This window comes from Salvelinus fontinalis, chromosome 17 (assembly GCF_029448725.1).
Source record: "Salvelinus fontinalis isolate EN_2023a chromosome 17, ASM2944872v1, whole genome shotgun sequence".
In the NCBI taxonomy this organism is placed as follows: Eukaryota; Metazoa; Chordata; class Actinopteri; order Salmoniformes; family Salmonidae; genus Salvelinus; species Salvelinus fontinalis.
The window spans coordinates 40,344,504-40,365,757 of NC_074681.1; the positions used below are offsets into that span (position 1 = coordinate 40,344,504).

At 41.3% G+C, this 21,254-nt stretch overlaps 1 protein-coding gene across 1 annotated transcript; it reads left to right on the forward strand.

Annotated features, from left to right (window-relative positions):
* The first annotated feature begins 5,035 nt into the window (after nt 1-5,035).
* LOC129814374 (Y+L amino acid transporter 2) lies at nt 5,036-16,250 on the forward strand. The gene is made up of 10 exons (XM_055867470.1): nt 5,036-5,890; nt 6,343-6,867; nt 8,072-8,197; nt 9,017-9,161; nt 9,922-10,045; nt 11,382-11,485; nt 11,869-11,965; nt 12,172-12,321; nt 12,510-12,693; nt 14,113-16,250. Exons 2-10 carry the CDS (start codon nt 6,360-6,362, stop codon nt 14,205-14,207), a joined length of 1,533 nt encoding a protein of 510 aa, XP_055723445.1. The 5' UTR covers nt 5,036-5,890; nt 6,343-6,359; the 3' UTR covers nt 14,208-16,250.
* The last annotated feature ends 5,004 nt before the right edge of the window (nt 16,251-21,254 follow it).

A 21,254-nucleotide genomic window follows, 5' to 3' on the forward strand; every position in this document is an offset into this window, starting at 1 on the left:
GCATTGTGTTGTGTGAGACAACTGCACATTTTCTTTATATGCCACACCTGTCGGGTGGATGGATTATCTTGGCATAGGAGAAATGCTCACTAACAGGGATGTAAACAAATTTGTGCACAACATTTGAGACAAATAGGCTTTTTGTGCCTATGTGTCACGCCCTGATCTGTTTCACCTGTGCTTATCTCCACCCCCCTCCATGTGTTGCCCATATTCCCTACTTATCCCCTGGGTATTTATACCTCTGTTGTCCGTCTGTTTGTGCCAGTTTGTTTTGTTTGTGGAAGTCAACCAGCGTTAGCTGTCTACAATGCACACTCTCGCCTGTAGAGGCCTCAGCAGGGTCCCTGTTCCATCTGCTTCAACCTCTGCTAAAACATACTCAGAAGTGACAAAACACACTACAGTTAAGTTTATCAATTTCCTGACAAAACTATTCATTTCCCGTGGTTATCTCACTCACCAGCCTCTCTTTCTTCCTTAGTTTCTGTTTCTCTCTGTCAGTGATGTGTGCATGCATTGACTCCATATAGGGAACTAATGCAGAGATGTGTTGTTTCTAGAGGCCTTATCATCACTGCACTTCCTTAAATGGGTGCTGAAGGCACTGTGGCTAAGTATAAAGACCTCGGGTCCGTGCCTGACATTTGTGACCCTCCAGAATTGAGGAGCACTGGGTGAGGTTAATCTAAGTGTTCTTACCTATTTTGTATTTGTGCTGTTGTAGATTTAACAAGGCACATTGTTTGCCCCCATGATAAGGGTGCTGTTGTAGATTTAACAAGGCACATTGTTTGCCCCCATGATAAGGGTGCTGTTTGTAAGTTTGTTTTCAGCGTTTGTTGAATTGGAACATGTGCTGTGCCAATAGTCTGTGGTGTAGGGCGGCAACTGGCGAGCCAAAGCCAGCCAGGAGAGAAACTCTTCCACAATACTCTGGACTTTTACTGCCATGTCATTGATACTGTGCCTTATCCAATGTATTATTTTCCACAATTGTTTTCCCACATGATATTTGCCCAAAACTCCAGATTTGATCAAATTAGATTGTAATTCGATTTATATTAGCCTTAATATATTGTGGGGCAAAATGTTGTATAACTACAACTCTCATTGGATATGTGTTTCTCATTTTTTATTCCACTATTCTATTTATCTTTAGTCTAACTCTTGCATTGTTCAAAACCATTATTTGTCTGTTATGTTAGAAAAGTGTCTGAAGAAATCATTACTTTACATGGAATGCCTTCAAGCAGCCATCAACATTGGTGTATTCCTGGACAGTCTTGTTTTCTCCATGTCTATTTATGTACTTTTTTCACATCTACCATCAACAATCTATCAAAGATCCTGCATACATAATATGTATGTACACTCCACTACATATTTATTTGGACAGTATAGCCATTTTTTATTTTTTATTTGTCTCTATACGCATTTTGGATTTGAGATAAAATGTTTCATATTCGTACAGAATGTCACCTTTTATTTGAGGGTATTTTCATACATATCTGTTTCATACATATCTGTTTAACCGTTTAGAAATGAAAGCACTTGATGTATCTAGCCCGCCCCATTTGAAGTTTCTATAAGTGTTTTCTTTCTGTAAGTATTTGGACAAATTAGTATATTCAAGTTGTCAAAAGTTTAGCATTTGGTCCTGTATTCCTAGCTCACAATGACTACATTAAGCTTGTGGCTAAACAAACTTGTTGGATATATTTGCAGTTTGTTTTGGCTGTGTTTCGGGTTTATGTTTTGCCCAATGGGAACTGAATTATGAATAATGTATTGTCATTCTGGTGTCACTTTTATTGTAAGTAAGAATATAATATTTTCTGAACACTTCTACATAAAACAAATTTGCATTGTCATTTCATAAAATGTCCATAATATATATATAGCGTTAGCAGTGGAATGATAGTGTTTCACAGTATTACTTACCTGCCAGTGTTGTGATTGGCTTTGATATTCGCCTATTGATTTATCCTGTCTCAGCGGCATCTGGGAAATCTGCTCTGAGTTTGTGGCTGCGTTATCTAGTGGAAATCGATGAATTCCTGGTTGCTAAAAATCTACACTGTTCGTTCAATTTCAGTTTGTGTAAAAAAACAAGCACTGAATAATGTATCGAATCATTGTACCATCTACATTTCTGTAGATATCTTTTCAATAAAACCACTACATAGCTGTAAAAACGATTTAAATCTGGTGGACCAAAACCGCTGTTTGAAGGTGGTGGTAGAAACCAGGAAATTAAAGAGCTATTTCCACTAGATAACACAGCCACAAAGTCAGAAGAGCTTTCTCTAGTTTATCAGATGCTGCTTTGGTGGGAGAAATCAGTAGGCGAATATCACAGCCCATCAACAACACTGGCGGACAGTAATACCAATACACCAAGATAGACCATAGCTTGTCGTTATCAATGGGAACAAATGAGTCATAGCGAGCAGAACAAGCAAGGAAGTGGGCGGAACAAGCCCGCGCTAGCGATATCCTATTGGTGCGTTCTAGTTACGTCTGCGTATTTCCGTTAGTGAACGCCTACTCTGAAGTGCGCGTGTGCAATAACTAATTTCGCCTTTGCACTCCTAAACAGCGCTATTTAAAAAAAACTTTTGCAAAGAGTAAAGTCTACTAAACTTAGTCCGTTCTTTTCATAATAGATTTTAGTTTTCGGAACAGAAAACTATACTGAGATCAAATGTTTAATTGATGAGAATATTTGCAGAATGTCGGCCAAAATCCATCACATTCCATCTTATCCCACTGCCCGCCAGTGGGCTTCCTCTCACTACCATATTTGGTCGTGGAAACGCCAACCAGATGCTACACATTTATACATCCAGTGAAATATCTGTCTCATTGTTCTATCTGTGGTAATAATGTCAGGGTTCGTACGGTCATGAAAATCATGGCAAGGTCATTGAATTTTAAATTGGTGTTTTTCAGGCCTGGAAAATTTTGGGGAAATAATCAAATCCCAAAAGTTTTGGTAAAGTAATGGGGATTTATTTTAATGTAATTCATTTTGGCACAGTTTTTAAATATTTTGTCAATCAAATAAAAATCTACATACCAGCCAGGATCGGAATGACACTTTAGCCTGTCTGTGTTTGCGCGTACACGAGTGGGCCGTTGGTCAAGGAGAGACAATCGGGTATTGCATCAGCAGGTTGGCCTATATACCCCATAAAATATGATAGAGAACAGACTAATAACTAGGTAGCCAATTCAAAACATATATTGTAACCTCTAGTTATCTGTTTAGCTATTATTAATACGTATTGATGTTTTCGTCTTGTCCCAAAAAACGTACCACCGACACTCGCGAATAAGACGATACAAAGTTGATTCATTTAATAAACGATAACGTTACATACAAAGTTGATTAATTCTTGTTTTTACGAAACGAAAGATTCACTTCGAGTTTGAATTAGTTGTGATTCGGTTCAGTCAGCCTGCAAACACTTCTAAGGCAGCTAAGATAAACATGACTAAACTAAAAAAATGTGTGCGCTTGCTTCAGCTGGAAAAAAAATATTTGTAGCCAACCAGAGCCATTTGAACTTTGATATACACTGAATGTACAGACATGAATAATTTGTTGCACCCCCCCCCCCCCCCCCTTTTGCCCTCAGAACAGCCTCAATTCGTCGGGGCATGGATTTAATGTATCGAAAGCGTTCCACAGGGATGCTGGCCCATGTTGACTTCAATGCTTCCCACAGTTGTGTCAAGTTGGCTGGATGTCCTTTTGGTGGTGGACCATTCTTGATACACATGGGAAACTGTTGAACATGGAAAAACCCAGCTGCGTTGCAGTTCCTGACACAAGCTGGTGTGCCTGGCACCTACTACTGTACCTCGTGCAATGGCACTTATATCTTTTGTCTTGCCCATTCACCCTCTGAATGGCACACATACACAATCCATGTCTCAATTGTTTCAAGGCTCAAAAATCCTTCTTTAACTTGCCTCCTCCCCTTCATATACACCGATTGAAGTGGATTTAACAAGTGACATCAACAAGGGATCATGGCTTTCACGAGGATTCACCTGGTCAGTCTTTGTCATGGAGCAGATGTCCTTAATGTTTTGTACACTCGGTGTATTAAATTAGTAAGTTATTTCAAAAGTCATGAAATGTTGTAATGTTGCAATGTTGTACATCAAGGGTGGCCAACCATCCTCCAGGAGAGCTAATGGGTGTGCGGGCTTTTATTCCACATTTTAGAAATGAGCTGCTCAACTGGACCTTGATAAAATCGCTCTGATGTGTTTGAGCCGGGCTTGATCAAAAGCCTTCACACCCATTAGCTTTGCGGGGGTTTAAGTGCCTTGCACAACCACAGGAGATGTACCATGGGATCAGATAGCAGCCTCCCAGTGTCAATACCACATTTCACTTACTTCGTTAAACGTACGTAGAGGCGCCGCTAATGGTTGGTCATGGAAATATTGTTAGAAGTCATGGAAAAGTCTGAAAATTCCATCTGTCAAAATGTGTCTAAAACCTGTACTGTGAAACACTATGATTCCGCTGTTAGCGCCAGATCTAGTATATTATGGACATTTTCTGAAATTACAATGCAAAAATTTAAAGAAATCCTATTTGTAGCAACTTTCATATGGATGCATATGGATAAACATGAATCGTCAATAATGCTGAGTGAGAAAGTTACAGAGGAACAAAGACCATAGCCCCCCCCCCCCCCCCCAAATGCTAACCTCTCACCATTACCAATAACATGGGAGGTTAGCATTTTTTGGGGGGAGGGGGGTATGATCATTGTTCCTCTGTAACTTTCTCACTCATCATTCATGATTATCCAATACATTACTTACTATTCATTTCTATTGGTCACATCATAATCTGCAACACAACCAAAACAAATGCACCCAACAAGTTCCTAGTGTCCTAGGAATATGGGACCAAATATACTTTTGACTACATTTAAAACACTATAAGTGAATTTGTAGAAATACTTATTAGCCCTTAAAATGGGGGGGGGGGGGGGGGACTCGATACACAGAGTGCGTATACTGTATTTCTAAACACTAAAACAGAGTTGGAGTCATTGCAGCTCAAGGTGGCACAACAAGCTGTGTAGTGTTAAGGCAAAAACCAAAACGTGCACCCCTTGGGGTCCCGAGAACCGAGTTTGGGAAACGCTGCCCTATGTAGTCAGTCATACAAGAAAATAGAATATCAAGTGTGTCATCTTATAAGACCTTCCAGAACCAGCCTATGGTTCTACTGTATGCCTCTTTCCTTCATTACCCCCACCATACTACTGTTCAGACATGGTATCATGACTTCCTGTGTACAGTCAATGTATAATGTTTCCCTTATATTAGAGGCCGTGTTTGTTTGGGACTGCCATGTTGCGAAAACTAAATGGTCGGGGGCCAAACTGTGATAGATTTCATCATTCAAGTCTCGGCCTAGTCTTTACAGTACAGGAATGTGGAGCTACAAAATAATTCAAGGACACTTGAGTGGGATCAATGATGGGACTTGACTCCACAATAATATCCAAGTAAACATTTTGGTTTGGTTTTACTCGGCCCAGTGAACTGCATCCCACGTCTATCTGGACTCCCTCAGGGCAAGAAGAGTGGGGGTGGGCTCTCTTTCGGAGTACCGACATTCTCCCGAAATAGCAGGAGAGAGGGCGTCATCGCTGGAAAAACAGCCGTTGCACTGGGATTGCAACACTGACTGTCCTGTTGCTACCTCTCAACTGTGTGAGCTCCTCCAGTTATCTTTGAGTCAGGAAACTCATCTTGTGGGGATATGACTGGTCGACGTTTGAGCATTCAGCCTTAGAAGAGGAAAATCCCTGATTCTCTGTTGTGACCCTTGTTCTCTTGTAGACAACAGGTAGGTGGTGCAGTAAATGTATATATGTGTTACTATCTTTTATCACTAGATCATTGGGTTTCTCGATTTTGTTTTCTACCCGTGACTTGAACTCATTGTGTAGACGACCATGGTAGAGGAGACTTACTTGTGACCAGAACATTGTGTCCATTTGTACAATTACAATTGCATAGAATGTATATTTGACCATGCTGAAAGTCTAAGAGAGCAGGTGCTCTGGCTCTCCTTTAGAGGACATGGCAGGAGAATTGTTTCGGTTTTAGTATCAGGGAGCCCCTTAGGCCAATCCAAACTTAGATACTTCACCCCAAAATCGAACAAAACTAAAGTGAAAGATTGGCACCGTTTTTTAAATGTAATTGGTTTTGGAATTAACTGAGGGTGGGCACTGTCAAATATTTTAATCGGAATACATTTGATTAACTTGACCTTTAACCTCCTGTTTTTCTCAGCTCCTCATTAAGGCAGAATGAGAGAGAAGCTGGCTGCCATGTCGCGATCGCTATGCCCCAGCTCGCAGGCCGAGTCCAGCGACGACCTAAAGACACCGAATGGCGGCAAAGAAAAGATGCAAATGAAGCGCGAGATTTCCCTCCCCAATGGCATCTGCCTCATCGTGGGGAACATGATTGGCTCTGGAATCTTTGTCTCGCCTAAAGGCGTCCTCATGCACAGCGGCTCCTATGGGCTATCGCTAGTTATCTGGGCTCTCGGCGGCATCTTTTCCGTTTTCGGAGCACTGTGCTATGCAGAGCTGGGAACCACGATCACCAAATCGGGCGCTAGTTACGCCTACATCCTGGAGTCGTTTGGCGGTTTCCTAGCTTTTATCAGGCTGTGGACGTCCATCCTGCTCATTGAGCCGGCCAGCCAGGCGGTCATCTCGCTGACCTTCGCCAACTATCTAGTGGAGGCGTGGTACCCCACCTGCCAGCCCCCCTACGATGCCATCCGCCTCATTGCTGCCGCCTGCATCTGTAAGGGACCTGCCTCTGTTTGTTTTTACCACTAACATTAAGTTACAAATGAAGACTTTATGGACCAGTTTCCCAGACAAAGATTTAACCTAGTCCTGGACTAAAAAGCTATTTGTCCGTGTCCCAGAAATTGTCTCTTTGGGTTTTATCAATTTCTATTGGGGATCACTAGGGTCTAGTAACAATGACTATTTTAGGGAAAGACTCAAAACATTTCCAGAATTGTTCTTTGAGAGGCTTCTGGTAGAGGTGTGTCTATTCATGTCTGTCTAAACATGTGATTGTGAAGAATAGAATTGACTTTGCTCTATTTCTGGAATGAAGGGTGCTTTGGAAAGTAATTTTTTTGTGTGTAATGGTACTACTGTATGTGGCTTTACTGGAATAAGGGCCATATTCAGATAAACCACGCTCTTTAGTCACGCAAACACATCCTCAACTGAATGCCCAGTCAGAGCATTAAAATTACCCTGCACCCACTTTGCTTTGTGCGGCTCCTCTTGGCCATCTGAAACTGGCACTGAGCTGGTATTTAGGTTAGAGAGCAGCAATGCCATGATTCAGCCACACTGTCCAGACTAGAGTTTCCCTCAGCCCAGAGACATCTGCCACTAATGCAAGAGAGGCTGACAGCTAGCATGAATCAGCTACGATCTCTGTCTGTGGTTCATTAACCTAGTAATTACAGTGCTTGTCTGTGTAAAACAGGCCCCATTTAATGGTTCTCTCCTGGTCAGGACACATAATTAGGAAAACTCTGGGCCCTAGATTGTTTTGACTGAAGTTTGGTTTCTCATCGCAAGCACACGCGCACACACACACACACACACACATGTTTGACTCATCATTATGGAGTGAGAGAGACACACACTTTCCCTTAAACAGGCCATTATTTTTTATCTGCCAGTAGTGTACCATCTCCGTTCCATCAGTTTCATGGCAGTGAAGGGAAGTGAGGTGCTTGCCTTTCCCTCTGCTTCAGTTACCATTGGTTTCAGTTACACAAACAGTACAGATTGTTCTGTGACAGAGATCAACTATTTTGGGATTTGGAAGGGGTAACTCAGGAGCACACTGATATTACAAAAAAAACAATGTTCTACTTTTCTTCTGCTTTGTCCTTTTTTTCTCCTCTACTTTGCATCTGTTTCCTACAAAATATAATCTCTCACCCACCCCACCCCTCTCTCCCTCTCTTCGCCAGGCATGCTTATCTTTGTAAACTGTGCCTATGTTAAGTGGGGAACCATGGTCCAGGATCTGTTCACCTACGCCAAGCTCATGTCACTCATCCTCATCATCATTATAGGTATCATGAAGATAGCCAAAGGTAGGAGAGATTGTGATGTGGAGGGGATATGGGCGGAAGATTCACTTTTATTTGTTTGCTGATTGTAGACTTCCTCCATGCCGTTTTTAAAATTGTTTGCTAGCTTGTTATTTAGCAACGTCCACTATAATCTGGCTAACATTTTCGGAGAATGTAGCACTGCTAGCGGAATGGCTGTTTCTGTTAGCAGCCATTTTAAAGCACAGGGAAAGTGAGGGAGGGCACCACTTTTTGTGGAAGGGAGAGCCCCTTCCCCATGCTTTTGAATGCATTGCTATCAGAAACGATCCCTTTTCACTAGCATAGCTACATTCTCCGAAACGATACCCTAGGGAATTCGACAATACGATGAGTAACATCCCTTTAAAGGGGAAATCTGCAGTACAAACAATAGCAAAGCATACACCCAGCCACATTTTTGGTAAAAACTGAGGGATGATGCTGAATAAATGTAACCACGCTCAAATTCATAGACAAAGCTCTGGTTACGAGGACTGACTATCCATGATATCAAAAGTATACTTTTGAGGCTATTTAGTGTTTGTTTACAATTATAGTATTTACAAACAATGGAGTAAAATAAGCTTTATATTTTTGAACTAAGCTCATGAGGCATTTAGAAGATACTGTATATAAGGAATCACTGGGCATATTGTATATCGTTAATTAAAAAATCCCCAAAATGAATCACCAATCTCAGATTGCCCCTTTGAATGTTCAGAGTGACAAGGGGGGAAAAAAGATATGCAATAGAAGGGATTAATGCTACATATCTCTTTCTCTCTGCCCCGTCTCCCTATTTCACCCTCCTGCCTATAGGAGAAACCCAGAACTTTCAGAATCCGTTTGAGGGTTCCTCCACAGAGCCTGGCCCTATAGCTCTGGCCCTCTACTCTGCTCTGTTCTCCTACTCTGGCTGGGACACACTCAACTTTGTCACAGAGGAGATCCAGAACCCAGAGAGGTAATCTCCCCATTTTCACATTATTTTATAAAGGGGCCATACATTCTGATGGCAAGTCTTACAAGGCATTATACATGCATGATTTTTATTCATATTTTTTTTGTTGATCAGATCTGTCTTAGCCCAGAGAGTGGTGGATTTGTTAGCAGGCATTATACACCCAACAAAGGATACATCTCCTCTCTTCCACTCTCATAGCCTTCGCCCATTATAAACGCAAACATATTTCAGACTGTACTGTGTATCACTATACTCGTGCCTGGTTTAATTCGAGTTCAGCCCATATTCAGAGTAGCTGTGTCAGTAGTGTCATCCCCAATCAGCCATGCCCCCTTCACCCAACAATTTCTGCCCTTAGAGCAAAGACAACATCACCATTCATGATTGGACAGTATATTTGGATGGTGATGCGATGATTACGCACCAGGGGTAAAATGGGAGCCATGCTCAAGGCCTAATTTGGCATGGTGGCGAAGAAAGGACAAGGTCTTGAATAGAGACAAATGTTAAAGAGCATTGGGTTTATTTATACTTGTGTCTATTGTACAAGAGTCCGAAAAATGTTGTTCAGGGAACCTTTTATAATGGTGATGATATTTTCTTATTGATGATAGATTCTTTTGGTAACAAACAATCACCAGTTTTTCCAAACATTTTTATATAAATATTTGTGTATAAGAAGTATTGAAAATGGCCTCATCCACTAAATTAAAATGATGGATTTGTTTCGCTGACCTATTGACCTCTTTAATTGCTATAGGAACCTGCCTCTGGCCATTGCCATCTCCATGCCCATTGTGACCATCATCTACCTGCTGACCAATGTGGCCTATTACGTGGCTCTGGACATGCCCTCTCTACTAGCCAGTGACGCTGTCGCCGTGGTGAGAACCCCCTGACCCACATGCTAAAAATAGGGTCAAATATGGGGCTGTTAAGATCATGTGAGCTGTCTCTGTGTCCGTGTTCTGTGTTGTTAGACAGTACTATAGTACAATATAACAGATACACCAAGATAACCATTGAATAACTTCAGGAAATGTAGGTATTTTACTAGAAGACACGATGTTGCATGCAACATAAGTGATAGCACTGTGAATTCTACGGTGTATTTTAAATATAATAATTATATACCTTTGATAATTTACTGAGCAAAGATATAAATGCAACATGCAACATTTTCAAAAATATCAGTCAATTGAAATTAATTCATTAGGCCCTAATCTTTTGATTTCACATGACTTGGAATACAGATATGCATCTGTTGGTCACAAATACCTTTTAAAAAAAATGGGTCTCAGGATCTCATCACGGTATCTCTGTGCATTCAAGTTGCCATTGATTAAAAGCCATTGTGTTCGTTGTCCGTAGCTTATGCCTGCCCATACAATAACCCCAACGCCACCATGGAGCACTCTGTTCACAACGTTGACATCAGCAAATTGCTCGCCCACACGACGCCATACACGTGGCCTGCGGTTGTGAGGCCTGTTGGACGTACTGCTGAAATCTCTAAAACGAGAGGTCTGCTGGGTGCAAACTTGAACGTTGTGAAAATTCTGTGCAACTTCCAGCGTGCGTTTACTGTGAACACTAAGGTATTACCCGCTTTAAGTTACAGTTTCAGACAGTGGTCAAGTAGGCTTTACAAAATAAAATGCATTATTATTCCCATACCATTATTCCAGAGAATCAGACAAATTATGCTACCCTCTGCTTATTGGCTACTTAGATTATACAAGCCTGTCTCAAAATACAACACTGCCCCTTTAAGACCAAGTATAGAGGGAACATTGGTTGGATGCGGCTTATGGTAGAGAAATAAACATTCAATTTTCTGGCAACAGCTCTGGTGGACATTCCTGCATTCACCATACCAATTGCACGCGCCAAAGCATTGTGCTGTGTGACAAAACCGAACATTTTAGAGTTACCCTTTATTGTCCCCAGTACAAGGTGCACCTGTGTAGTGATCATGCTGCTTAATCAGTTTATTGATGTGCCACACCTGTCAGGTGGATGGATTATATTGTCAAATTAGAAATGCTCCGTAACAGGGATGTAAAAAATTTGCACAAAATTTGAGAGGAATAATCTTTTTGTGCATATGGACATTTCTGGGAACTTTTATTTCAGCTCATGAAACATGGAAGCAACATTTTACATGTGTTTATTTTTGTTCAGTGTATTTTACTGAACCCATCTCATCTAATCCCACAGACTTTTGGAAATGCGGTCCTGGGACCGTTCAAATGGATCATTCCCATTTCCGTGGCCATGTCCTGCTATGGAGGACTCAACGCCTCCATAATCGCTGCCTCCAGGTACTGACCACATTTTTCTGGAGATTAAAGGGATAGTTCACTTTTTGAAGCTTTAGCTTTCTTTCTTTTTTTACATGCATCTAAGGTGTTGCTGTTTCATCAAAACTTGTTTAAGTTTGTTAGATGGTTATTCAGCAACCAATGTCAACAATCACCCAGCTAGCATAATTGGAGCATGTAGCATGATAGTGAAAACGTATTGAACTAGTTAGTGGTCATTGAAAGCCAGAGCTTTATCCCTTCAATGACTGGCAATGGACGTTATCTGAGATATTTGAATGTCCTACATTTAACCTGTGGTTAGACCACCTCCGATATTACAATCAAGTTTTACGTCCGAAGCGCTGAAACATTCCATTGTGGCCGCTGAATGCCCTGTCCAGGTTGTTCTTCGTGGGGGCGAGAGAGGGACACCTTCCAAACAGTCTGAGTATGATCCAGGCGGAGCGCTACACACCTGTCCCCGCCCTCATATTCAACGTGAGTGACATCACATCTCCATAGAGCATAATGCTCTCTTTTTGATAACTTATTGTATAGTGTATCTCTCAGGTCACAAGTGTGGGCCATCTAAAGCAACCCAAAAGGAATCTGTGATCTATCTTTTGAGAAACACTAGTCTATGGTGCATTCAGATCAGACCCACAGTGGAATGTCACTCATCCCTGGGTTGTGTGTTCTTGCAGGGGTTGATGGGCTTGATCTTTCTGTGCGTGGAGGACGTGTTCCAGCTCATCAACTACTTCAGCTTCAGCTACTGGCTCTACGTGGGCCTGTCTGTGGCCGGCCTCATCTACCTGCGCTTCACTCAGCCAGACAGACACAGACCTGTTAAGGTAATGTTAGAAAGATTGGTGTCTGAATTTGAGTCTGTGTGTTTGATTGGCTTGTCTCACTCGCTCACACACATACAGACGAGAGAGAGGGATGCCAATGGATGAGTAAACTTGCATCTGCATAGTTGTGTATCATCACCATAGCTTGACCTGCTGTATCCTGGCTAACCACTGGCTCCTCTCCACAGCTCTCCCTGTTCTTTCCCTTCGTTTACTGCCTGTGCAGTCTGTTCCTGGTCATCGTCCCTCTGTACGGCGATACCATTAACTCCCTCATAGGGATCGGCATCGCCCTGTCTGGAGTGCCTGTCTACTACGTGGCCATATACCTGCCTGAAGACAGGAGGCCCAAGTTTATATCCAGACTAAATGGTAAGGATCAGAGCTGTAGACACACAGACACAGGACTCGTTTCCCAGAGCCATTTTAAGACTACTTCAGGACTTGAAAGCATGCTAAATGGAAATGTTTTTTTGAACGTGCTTTTTAGTCCAGGAGTTTGTCAAACCGTCCCCCATTTTTGCAGAAAATTACTAACAGATTCATATGCATTATAGCTAGAAAGTAACTGTCTTGGAAGTTTTGCGATCTTGAATTCTAATTCTGCCATTTCATGTCTGAACAGATATGATTTCAATTTGTGTGTAGCAGAATGGCGTGTCCACACATTTTCATGTGTTGCGGATTCATATGTTTAAGAATGAAAAGTTGAAAGTGTGACCGAAAAATCTAAAGATGGGGTATCTTTTTGAAGCATCTTAGTAAAGGGTGCTAAGTTGGAAGTCTGTAGGAACGCCTAAGTTTATTGGGTGGCTGATTAACAAAGAGTGCCACTGTAGGCAAGAGACAGATATACAGTGAGTGTACAAAATATTAGGAACACCTTCCTAATAGTGAGTTGCATCCCTTTTTCCTCTCAGAACAGCCTCAATACCTCGGGGCATGGACTCTACAAGGTGTCGGAAGCGTTCCACAGGGATGCTGGCCGATGTTGACTCCAATGCTTCCAACAGTTGTGTCAAGTTGGCTGGATGTCTTTTGGGTGGTGGACCATTCTTGATACAAACTGTTGAGCGTGAAAAACCCTGCAGCATCTGGCACCTACTACCATACCCCGTTCAAAGGCACTTAAATATTTTGTCTTGCCTATTCACCCTCTGAATGGCACACATACACAGTCCATGTCTCAATTGTCTCAAGCTTAGAAATCCTTCTTTAACCTGCTTCCTCCCCTTCATCTACACTGATTGAAGTGGATTTAACAGGTGACATCAATAAGGGATTATAGCTTTAATCACCTGGATTCACCTGGTCAGTCTATGTCATGGAAAGAGTAGGTGTCCTTAATGTTTTGTACACTCAGTGTATTTACTATTGATGGTGACAGGAAGGATAAATTACTCCTTTTGGGGTTTTCAGAAGGTTATCAGCACTGTAGCAACCACAGCTCTGTCTGTTACAAATTGATTGTTGTGCATCCTATCCATGTTGACCAGTGAACAACAAGTCCTCTGAGTGTAATTTGATTAGACTGTTTTTAGACTCAGTGGTTTGTTTTTGGCTCTGGATCTGGGGACTAGGAGTATATCATTAAATGTGGTTCAGGGAAATGCCATGTTTATGTCACACTCTGTCCCTGAGCTTTGCTTATCAAGCCCCAATGTGACTTAGTAGTCTGGTGTATCACATTAAAGAAACCACATATATCAAAATGTATTTTGGCTTTTCCAACAAACTCTGCCTGACCTCTTGTTTACATTTCTCTCTGTCTCTCTCCCCTCTCCTTGCCAGCCTGGGTCACCAAATACACCCAGATCATGTTGTACTGCTGTCTGACTGAACTTGATGTGGAACCAGAGAAGCTAGGAGACAGCAAAACTCAGTGAGGAGGCCTGGTGGCACCCCTCTCCTGGCCCATGCCACGCATGATGCACATGCCTGGAACACGAGACCTGACTGAGCCATGCGTGGACAAAGGCTGCACTGAAGGGTTGGCTGGTGGGGGCTCGATGCTTGCCCAAGTACCACATTGCATTCTCAAAGGCTTTCCATGTCTTGAGGACAAAAAGAGGAGCTGGTACTTGATCATGTGCGAAGAAACTGATAACTGTGGGATTATAATTTTTTTGGTGAACATTATATTTTCCTATAAGAGCATGACTGCTCATTGTGTAATATGCTCATGGTAATGTAATGTAATGTGCTTACCCATGCTCTTCTTCAAGTGTTTATACCTTAATGTTCCTCCAAGAGGTTTGCCTAGTTATTTCTTTGGATAGCACTTACAGTACATGTCCTACAGTTCTGACAGTCAACAGTCTTTGGCTTGTCTTTTTGTGCTGAGTCACTGAGTCACTTTGTGCTGAGTCACTAAGTGGGGGTCTGACAATGTTATGACTTACAAAACATGGCCGAATGGACCAATCGGTATGCTGTAAATTACATACAGTAGAACTAATCACATAACGTATGTATTAATTACAATATGAGCTCTCAAACAGGGATTTTATTATTAAAGTGTTTGGTTTTTAATTGCTCAATGATTATATTTCAATGCGCTAGTACCTAAAACTGTTGTGGCCTACCATTTTATTTAGCTAGGCTTGGGCTCCAATGCAACCCATTTTTATCTCAATATCAAATCATTTCTGGGTAACAATTAAATACCTTACTGTGACTGTTTTTCAAATAAAATGGACAAAAAGAAACAAATAGCTTCTTAGCAAAGAGTAATTTCTCAAGCAAGAATTTTGCTAGGACTATCTGTGAGTGGTCTGAGTGGGGAGGGGAAAACTGAAAACTAGTCGTTATTGATAGAGGTTTGGAACTCTTTCTTATTGGTCTGTTAACCAGTTTACCACGTGGTGATGTCACCGGGCAGACCAATACGCCATCCCACCAAATCAGGCTGAAATTTCAGGCAGTCTTTTTAAACAGCTTTTTACACTAAAATGGCATTATCATAATTTTCACTATTTCACAGTATTATTCCAACTTCATAGTGCAGACATGTAAACAAAACACAGGAAATCACATTTTTGATAACACTAGGCCTTTAAAGCTCTGAGTTACTCAGGGTCAATAGCACTGTATATCACTTTTATAGTGGCCTGAATCGTGTTATATTTGATGTTTTCATGAAGCTAGAGACTTAAAGTAGTCGTCAGGGCTATTTGCAAAGTATAATTTTCAAATCGTTTGGATGTTAGGCAATCTGGCACACGTGGACCACTGTCACAACTTTTTTCTCTGTTTCCTCAGCCCACCTTCTCCCTTTACCAACCTTATCCTATCCCTCTCTCCTTTACTCCATTTCTTTTCCCTTCATTATTTTTCTCTGTCTCTCTCTTCCTCGTTCTTGGGAGATGTTACAACACCTGATTAGGGTGTAGTTATGGCTTTTGACATTTTGATAAAGATTTGATTGATCCTTACCCAAAAGGTGTTCCATTTTACGTTCTTGAGCATATGAGTTAAAGCTGTGATTAGTCAAATCATGTGTTGTTTCCTTGTTACCATAATTGTCTAGTATGAATTAAATATTAAATATCTATTTTCATATCTCGCATACCTCTAAAGCCTTTTCATTTCCAAGGCTCATGTTATGTCAAGAGTTGACCTGCTTTTAAACTGCTGTCTAATCAAAACATCTAATTATAGCATTTCACATCTTTAAATAATATGGTAGCTCCACTCCTAATCCTGAAAGGCATCATCCTCACACAGTGCACCCCCCAGGGAGTGGAGAGACCTTGAGCTTGTAGTAGATTGTATAACAGGTGGCAGACAATGTATGACAGGAAGACTTGTGAACTGTATTGTCATTGTTTTTGAGAGGGACATTTATGACGAAATGTGAGGTATATAGACCAATGTACAGGAAATGATAGGGAGAATGTTCCTGTAAATAAACATTTGACTATTGTAGACTGGGCCTCTGTCTGTTTTTATTTATATCAGTATCTTACAAATCCTTATATAGCAGACTGAATCATTTAATTTAATTGGTTAACCCTTTCACACGTACCATCACACGGGTGTGATCGTTCTACAGTGGTTCCTGAAGCTACGATCACACCCGTGTGATTAGAACACTCTTTTAGAACGCTCGTTTAGAACGGCTAGTTTCGAATGAAGCAACAATCAGCGTTTGAGCTGGCCACACTTTTTTCAGAAACTATTTATACAAACACAGTCCTTACAAAGTTATGTCCAGAATGTGGGCAGTTTATTTTTTGATTCAATGTTCAGATATTCACAGAAGTATATATAGCATAACACAATCATCATAACCGGAAAAATGTAGGCTACATTTGTCCTAGCACTAACTGAGAAAAGATTGACCCAACAAGCAGTCATATTTTCTAACTCGGCTGACAAACTACAATTAGCTAATAACAATTACTATGTATAATTAATCACATCACGGGTGAGCTCACCATTGATCGAAATAATTAGGTAAAGCACTTTTTAGAAATCGAAAGTAATCCGACGATTAGTTTCAGCGCGCAGCCATGCATTTTTTCCTCACAGAAACAGAAGATAAGACAATATGAGTTTGGTCTGTTTATAGTATGCATGTTGAAGGGGTGTGTCATCTACCGTCGTTCACATCCCACCATTCAGTTCCGGAAGTCCTCAAAATGAGTGAACTCTTACTCACCTCATTTTGTTATAACATCTTTGGTCAAACAGACGATTACGTGAACCCAGAATGCATTGAATGTCAACAAACATGGCTACACAGCTGGAATTAGCTTAGCTCATCATAATCAGTACAACCTTCAAAAAAGCATTTTACACACATAATATGTGCCCATTACAATCTGTGCAAGAATCGGAATGCATGATTTGAAAACATGTGAATAAAACCGTAAATACACAAATAATTGCCACACAAAACATTTTCTGATAGTGGTTTATTGATACAAGTGGCGCGTGCCGGCATTCAACCACGTACCCTCTCACTCTAAAGTTTAGAGTCTAAACCATTCAGTTTTGTTGTTTATGTATGTAGCTAGTGAGCTAAGCTGAAGCATTATCAATGTCTTTCAAAAGGAGACAACAAACAAATGAGAAAATTCTGGAGATTCTTTAAAATTCTGACAATGAGTCTGAGTACGAAAGTCAGGAATCAGATTCTGACAGTGAGGAGCTGCCCCCCAACCTTGTAGCCATTGAGAACCCTGAATCTGCATTTCCCTTGTCCACTGACGAAGTCCCAGGTGCCTTTGAAGATGCTGGTGGTGATGGAGGCATACCTACGCCTCTTTGTGTCCGAAGATCCCCAGCGTGCTAGATCATGATTTACAAAGTAAAGATAGCTAACAACATACAATACTTGATTTCCCCCAAAATATAATACCGGTATTAGACGTTTCAAACTAAGCTAAAACGGGTTAACAACCTTTAGTTTCTGGAGCTCCACAACTTCAGCCATCTTGCTTTGTTGTAGTGGTAGGTCATTCGCGAACGAACGACTCTCTTTGAACGGCTCTTTTTTAATGACCGTCGGGAACCGAATTGCAGCTGTGAAAGAGCCCTTAATTTGTCTTCCTGATTTGCATAGCCTACTGTTATTGCTTTTTGAGCCCCAGAATCCAGACATCGATTATCTGCTGACAAATTATAAAAATATTCACTGAAGATGGTAATTGCTCAGTGCAGGAACAATCTAGTGAGGAGCCTCAGTCTAGTTCGCGCTCATTTTTTCAGTGCATTACATTTCTTTCTCAATTTGTTTTTGCAGGCCATCTAATAATCTGGTCAGGTAAAAATGTATTTGAACTCAAATTTCACGATCTGGTAGGCAACCTTTTACGATTTAAATTATATATTGACAATTTTATCATAGTTTTAGGTCAATTCCTAAGAACTACTGAACGAAAAGCCCGTTGGGAGCTAAATGAAATGATACGTGTCACCGAAAAGACTCGGGAATGCCCGTTACGACTTGGATAATTAAATGTGGAATCTGTTTCATCCATCAGAAATCGACCCGTCTGCCTCTTCAGTAAAATCCCAACCGCTTTGAGTTGGTACATTGCTATCATAAATCTTTTTTTGTTTTTGTGTGTAAATTCGGTGTATCTTTAGTAATTTGCTTTGACACAATGAAATGTATAGCCCAGTTTTTCATGTAAAATATGTTTATTGATAGGCCTAAATCGTTCATTATATACATTGATCCTTACTTTTTTTATCCAACAGATTTAGAAGGGAAAAATAAACAATGTGACTCCAATACATGCGGTATAATCAATGGAATTTCGGATATGCCAATGCGTTGCGTCACAGATGGTAGAGTATTCTCTCTACATTATGATGCATATGTATGACAAATAGTCCTGTTCAGAGGCATTTTGCTCTTTCCTGTCATGCTGTGCAATGGAGAACGACGTTTTTAAAAGCTGTCAGGTAAACACTTTTGCTTTCACCTTTGCATTTTGCTAAACTTGTAAACAATTGTCTAGCCTAAGTATTGTGTAATTGAAAAGGTAAAATAGACGATTGTGTACTCCCAATAATATGAAGTCTGAACATAAACAGTAGGACTATGTGAATCAAGCCTAATTGTCATCAAAGTTTACAAGTCCCATGCTCTGAACTGAGCTACAAAGGACTACAAAGTGAACTATTCTTGTGTGATGAGTAACCTTGCCAGAAATGTGTGTTATCTGTCTGAGCTAATGCCTAGATTTAAGCTCAGTGGGCTAACACAGTCTTGTGACATGCAGATTGACCTCAGTTCAAACCCAGTCAGTCTCATGGTTGATGCTAGGCGGTATCCTTGGGACATCCTATGGATCTGACCCCTGGCAACAACCCTCTGGCCAACACACACAGTGAGGGAGTTCTATTACGCTGGCCCGGGTTGAACCAGGCAATGGCCAGTCACATCATTGGGTGAAAGCAGGGAGGAAGGAGCACCCTTCTCAATAAAACAGTAATCTGCGCCAGTCGGTCATGTTGTCAACACGGCAGCATGGTGCATCTTCCAGAAACACATCTCTTTTGCATAAAATAGATGTTTGAATTTTCAAACTAGTTTTCATTGGGAAGGCAGATAAAGCGTTTTTATCAAAGCAATCACTTTTGCATGTGAAAACACATAATCCTACTCATCACTCAATGAGCTTATAATTACGTCACTTTTGTTTTGAGCCGACTTCGCCTTCGGCCAGAGCGGGGCACCTGGCTCACCCCCGGGAGGCGGTGCAGTTCCAAAACGAATGCAATCACTTTTCACCCAGTTCAAACTCCTCCCACCGAGGTAACCCAGGCCGCATAAACTAATCCCCTCAGTTTTGTGATGTGGATATGATCTGGGTTCAATCACAGTCAGTCTCATTGGTGCCATTGGACCTTGATCGCACAGTTGATGTCTATCAGCTACTGGGGTGTTGTGAGAGGAGGGGTGAAGTGTAGCGGTGGTTCCGTGAACAGAATAACCTTGCCTAATACTTGAGCTAGAGCCTAGGCATTCGCTCAGCAGTGGGCTAACAGTCTTGTGGCATGCAGAGGACTCCAGTTCAAACTCAGACACAGTGGCGTGTATTCATAGATGCCAAGGGAAGCCAGGATTTCCCAAATATTTGACCAATAAAAATAGAAAATAATTTATCTTTTTGTCTCTGTGTTATCATAATTATCCGTAAATTCGCAAGTGGCTGAATCTGATTGATTTGTATATTTTTTTGGCCAATCAGCATTGAGCTGAGCTCAACTGTGGGTTGTCCTGGTCCAGCAAAATGCCCCCCAAGGGAGGCCGATTTGGCTTCACACCAATCAAATCACATCCTGAGCAAAACGTCATCATTGTCAGAAAAAGGTGTTGATTTCTAGTCTTCTTGTGTTGATGTCTTGCAGTAGCTAGTTTGCTAAATCGGCCCTTTCCTGAGGCATGGATGGAGATGGGGATTTGGACTTGAGGTGATGGAGATAGGGATTTGGACTTGAGGTTTTGACTTAATTCTCTGTACAGGCCAATGATTATAACGGCAATTCTGATCTAACCATAAATTCATGCCACTGGCCTGAGACGATTGAAGTTCAATATGTAGTCTAGTAGACTCACATTAACTAGCTAGCTAACATAATTGGTTCATTGTTGCCAAATGCGAGGAAGTTAGGACAGCACAAATTTTAGTTAGGTAGCCTATGAAAAAAAACTAAAAGCGTGGGTTTGAATCTTGAAGCATGGATTCCGATTGGTCAGAACAGCATTGAATAGATCTTAGCACGGATACTTCCTGTTTGAGTTTCTGCCTATAGGAAGGGAGGACCAAAATGGAGTCGTGATCAGATTTGCCGAAGGAAGGGCGGGGGAGGGCCTTCTAGGCATTTCGAAAAGTTGAGTAGCAGTGGTCCAATGTTTTACCAGCGCGACTACTACAGTCAATGTATTGGTAGAACTTTGATAGCGTTTTCCTCAAATTTGCTTTGTTAAAATCCCCAGCTACAATAAATGCGGCCTTAGGATATGTGGTTTCCAGTTGGCATAAAGTCCAGTGTTGTTCTTTGAGGGCTGTCGTGGTATCTGCTTGAGGAGGAATATTGACCACAGTCAATGTGTTGGTAGAACTTCAGTAACGTTTTCCTCATTTGCTTTGTTAAAATCCACAGCTACAATAAATGCGACCTCAGGATCTGTGGTTTCCAGTTTGAATAAAGTCAAGTGTAGTTTTTTCAGGGCCATTGTAGTATCGGCTTGAGGGGGAATATACACGGCTGTGACTATAACCAAAGAAAATTCTCTTGGGAGGTAATATGGTCAGCATTTCATTGTGAGGTATTCTAGGTCGGGTGAACAAAAGGACTTGAGTTTCTGTATGTTATATCAATCACACCATGAGTGGTTAATCATGAAACATACACCCCCGCCTTTCTTCTTTCCGGAGAGTTATTTATTCCTGTCTGCGCGATGTACTGAG

Excerpts from the sequence above, each read along its gene's own strand:
- LOC129814374 (XM_055867470.1), top strand. The coding sequence starts at position 6,360 with ATGAGAGAGAAGCTGGCTGCCATGTCGCGATCGCTATGCCCCAGCTCG. Across the intron at positions 11,966-12,171 it reads TCCCCGCCCTCATATTCAAC|GGGTTGATGGGCTTGATCTT; the intron begins GTGAGTGACATC and ends GTGTTCTTGCAG. Across the intron at positions 12,694-14,112 it reads GTTTATATCCAGACTAAATG|CCTGGGTCACCAAATACACC; the intron begins GTAAGGATCAGA and ends TCTCCTTGCCAG.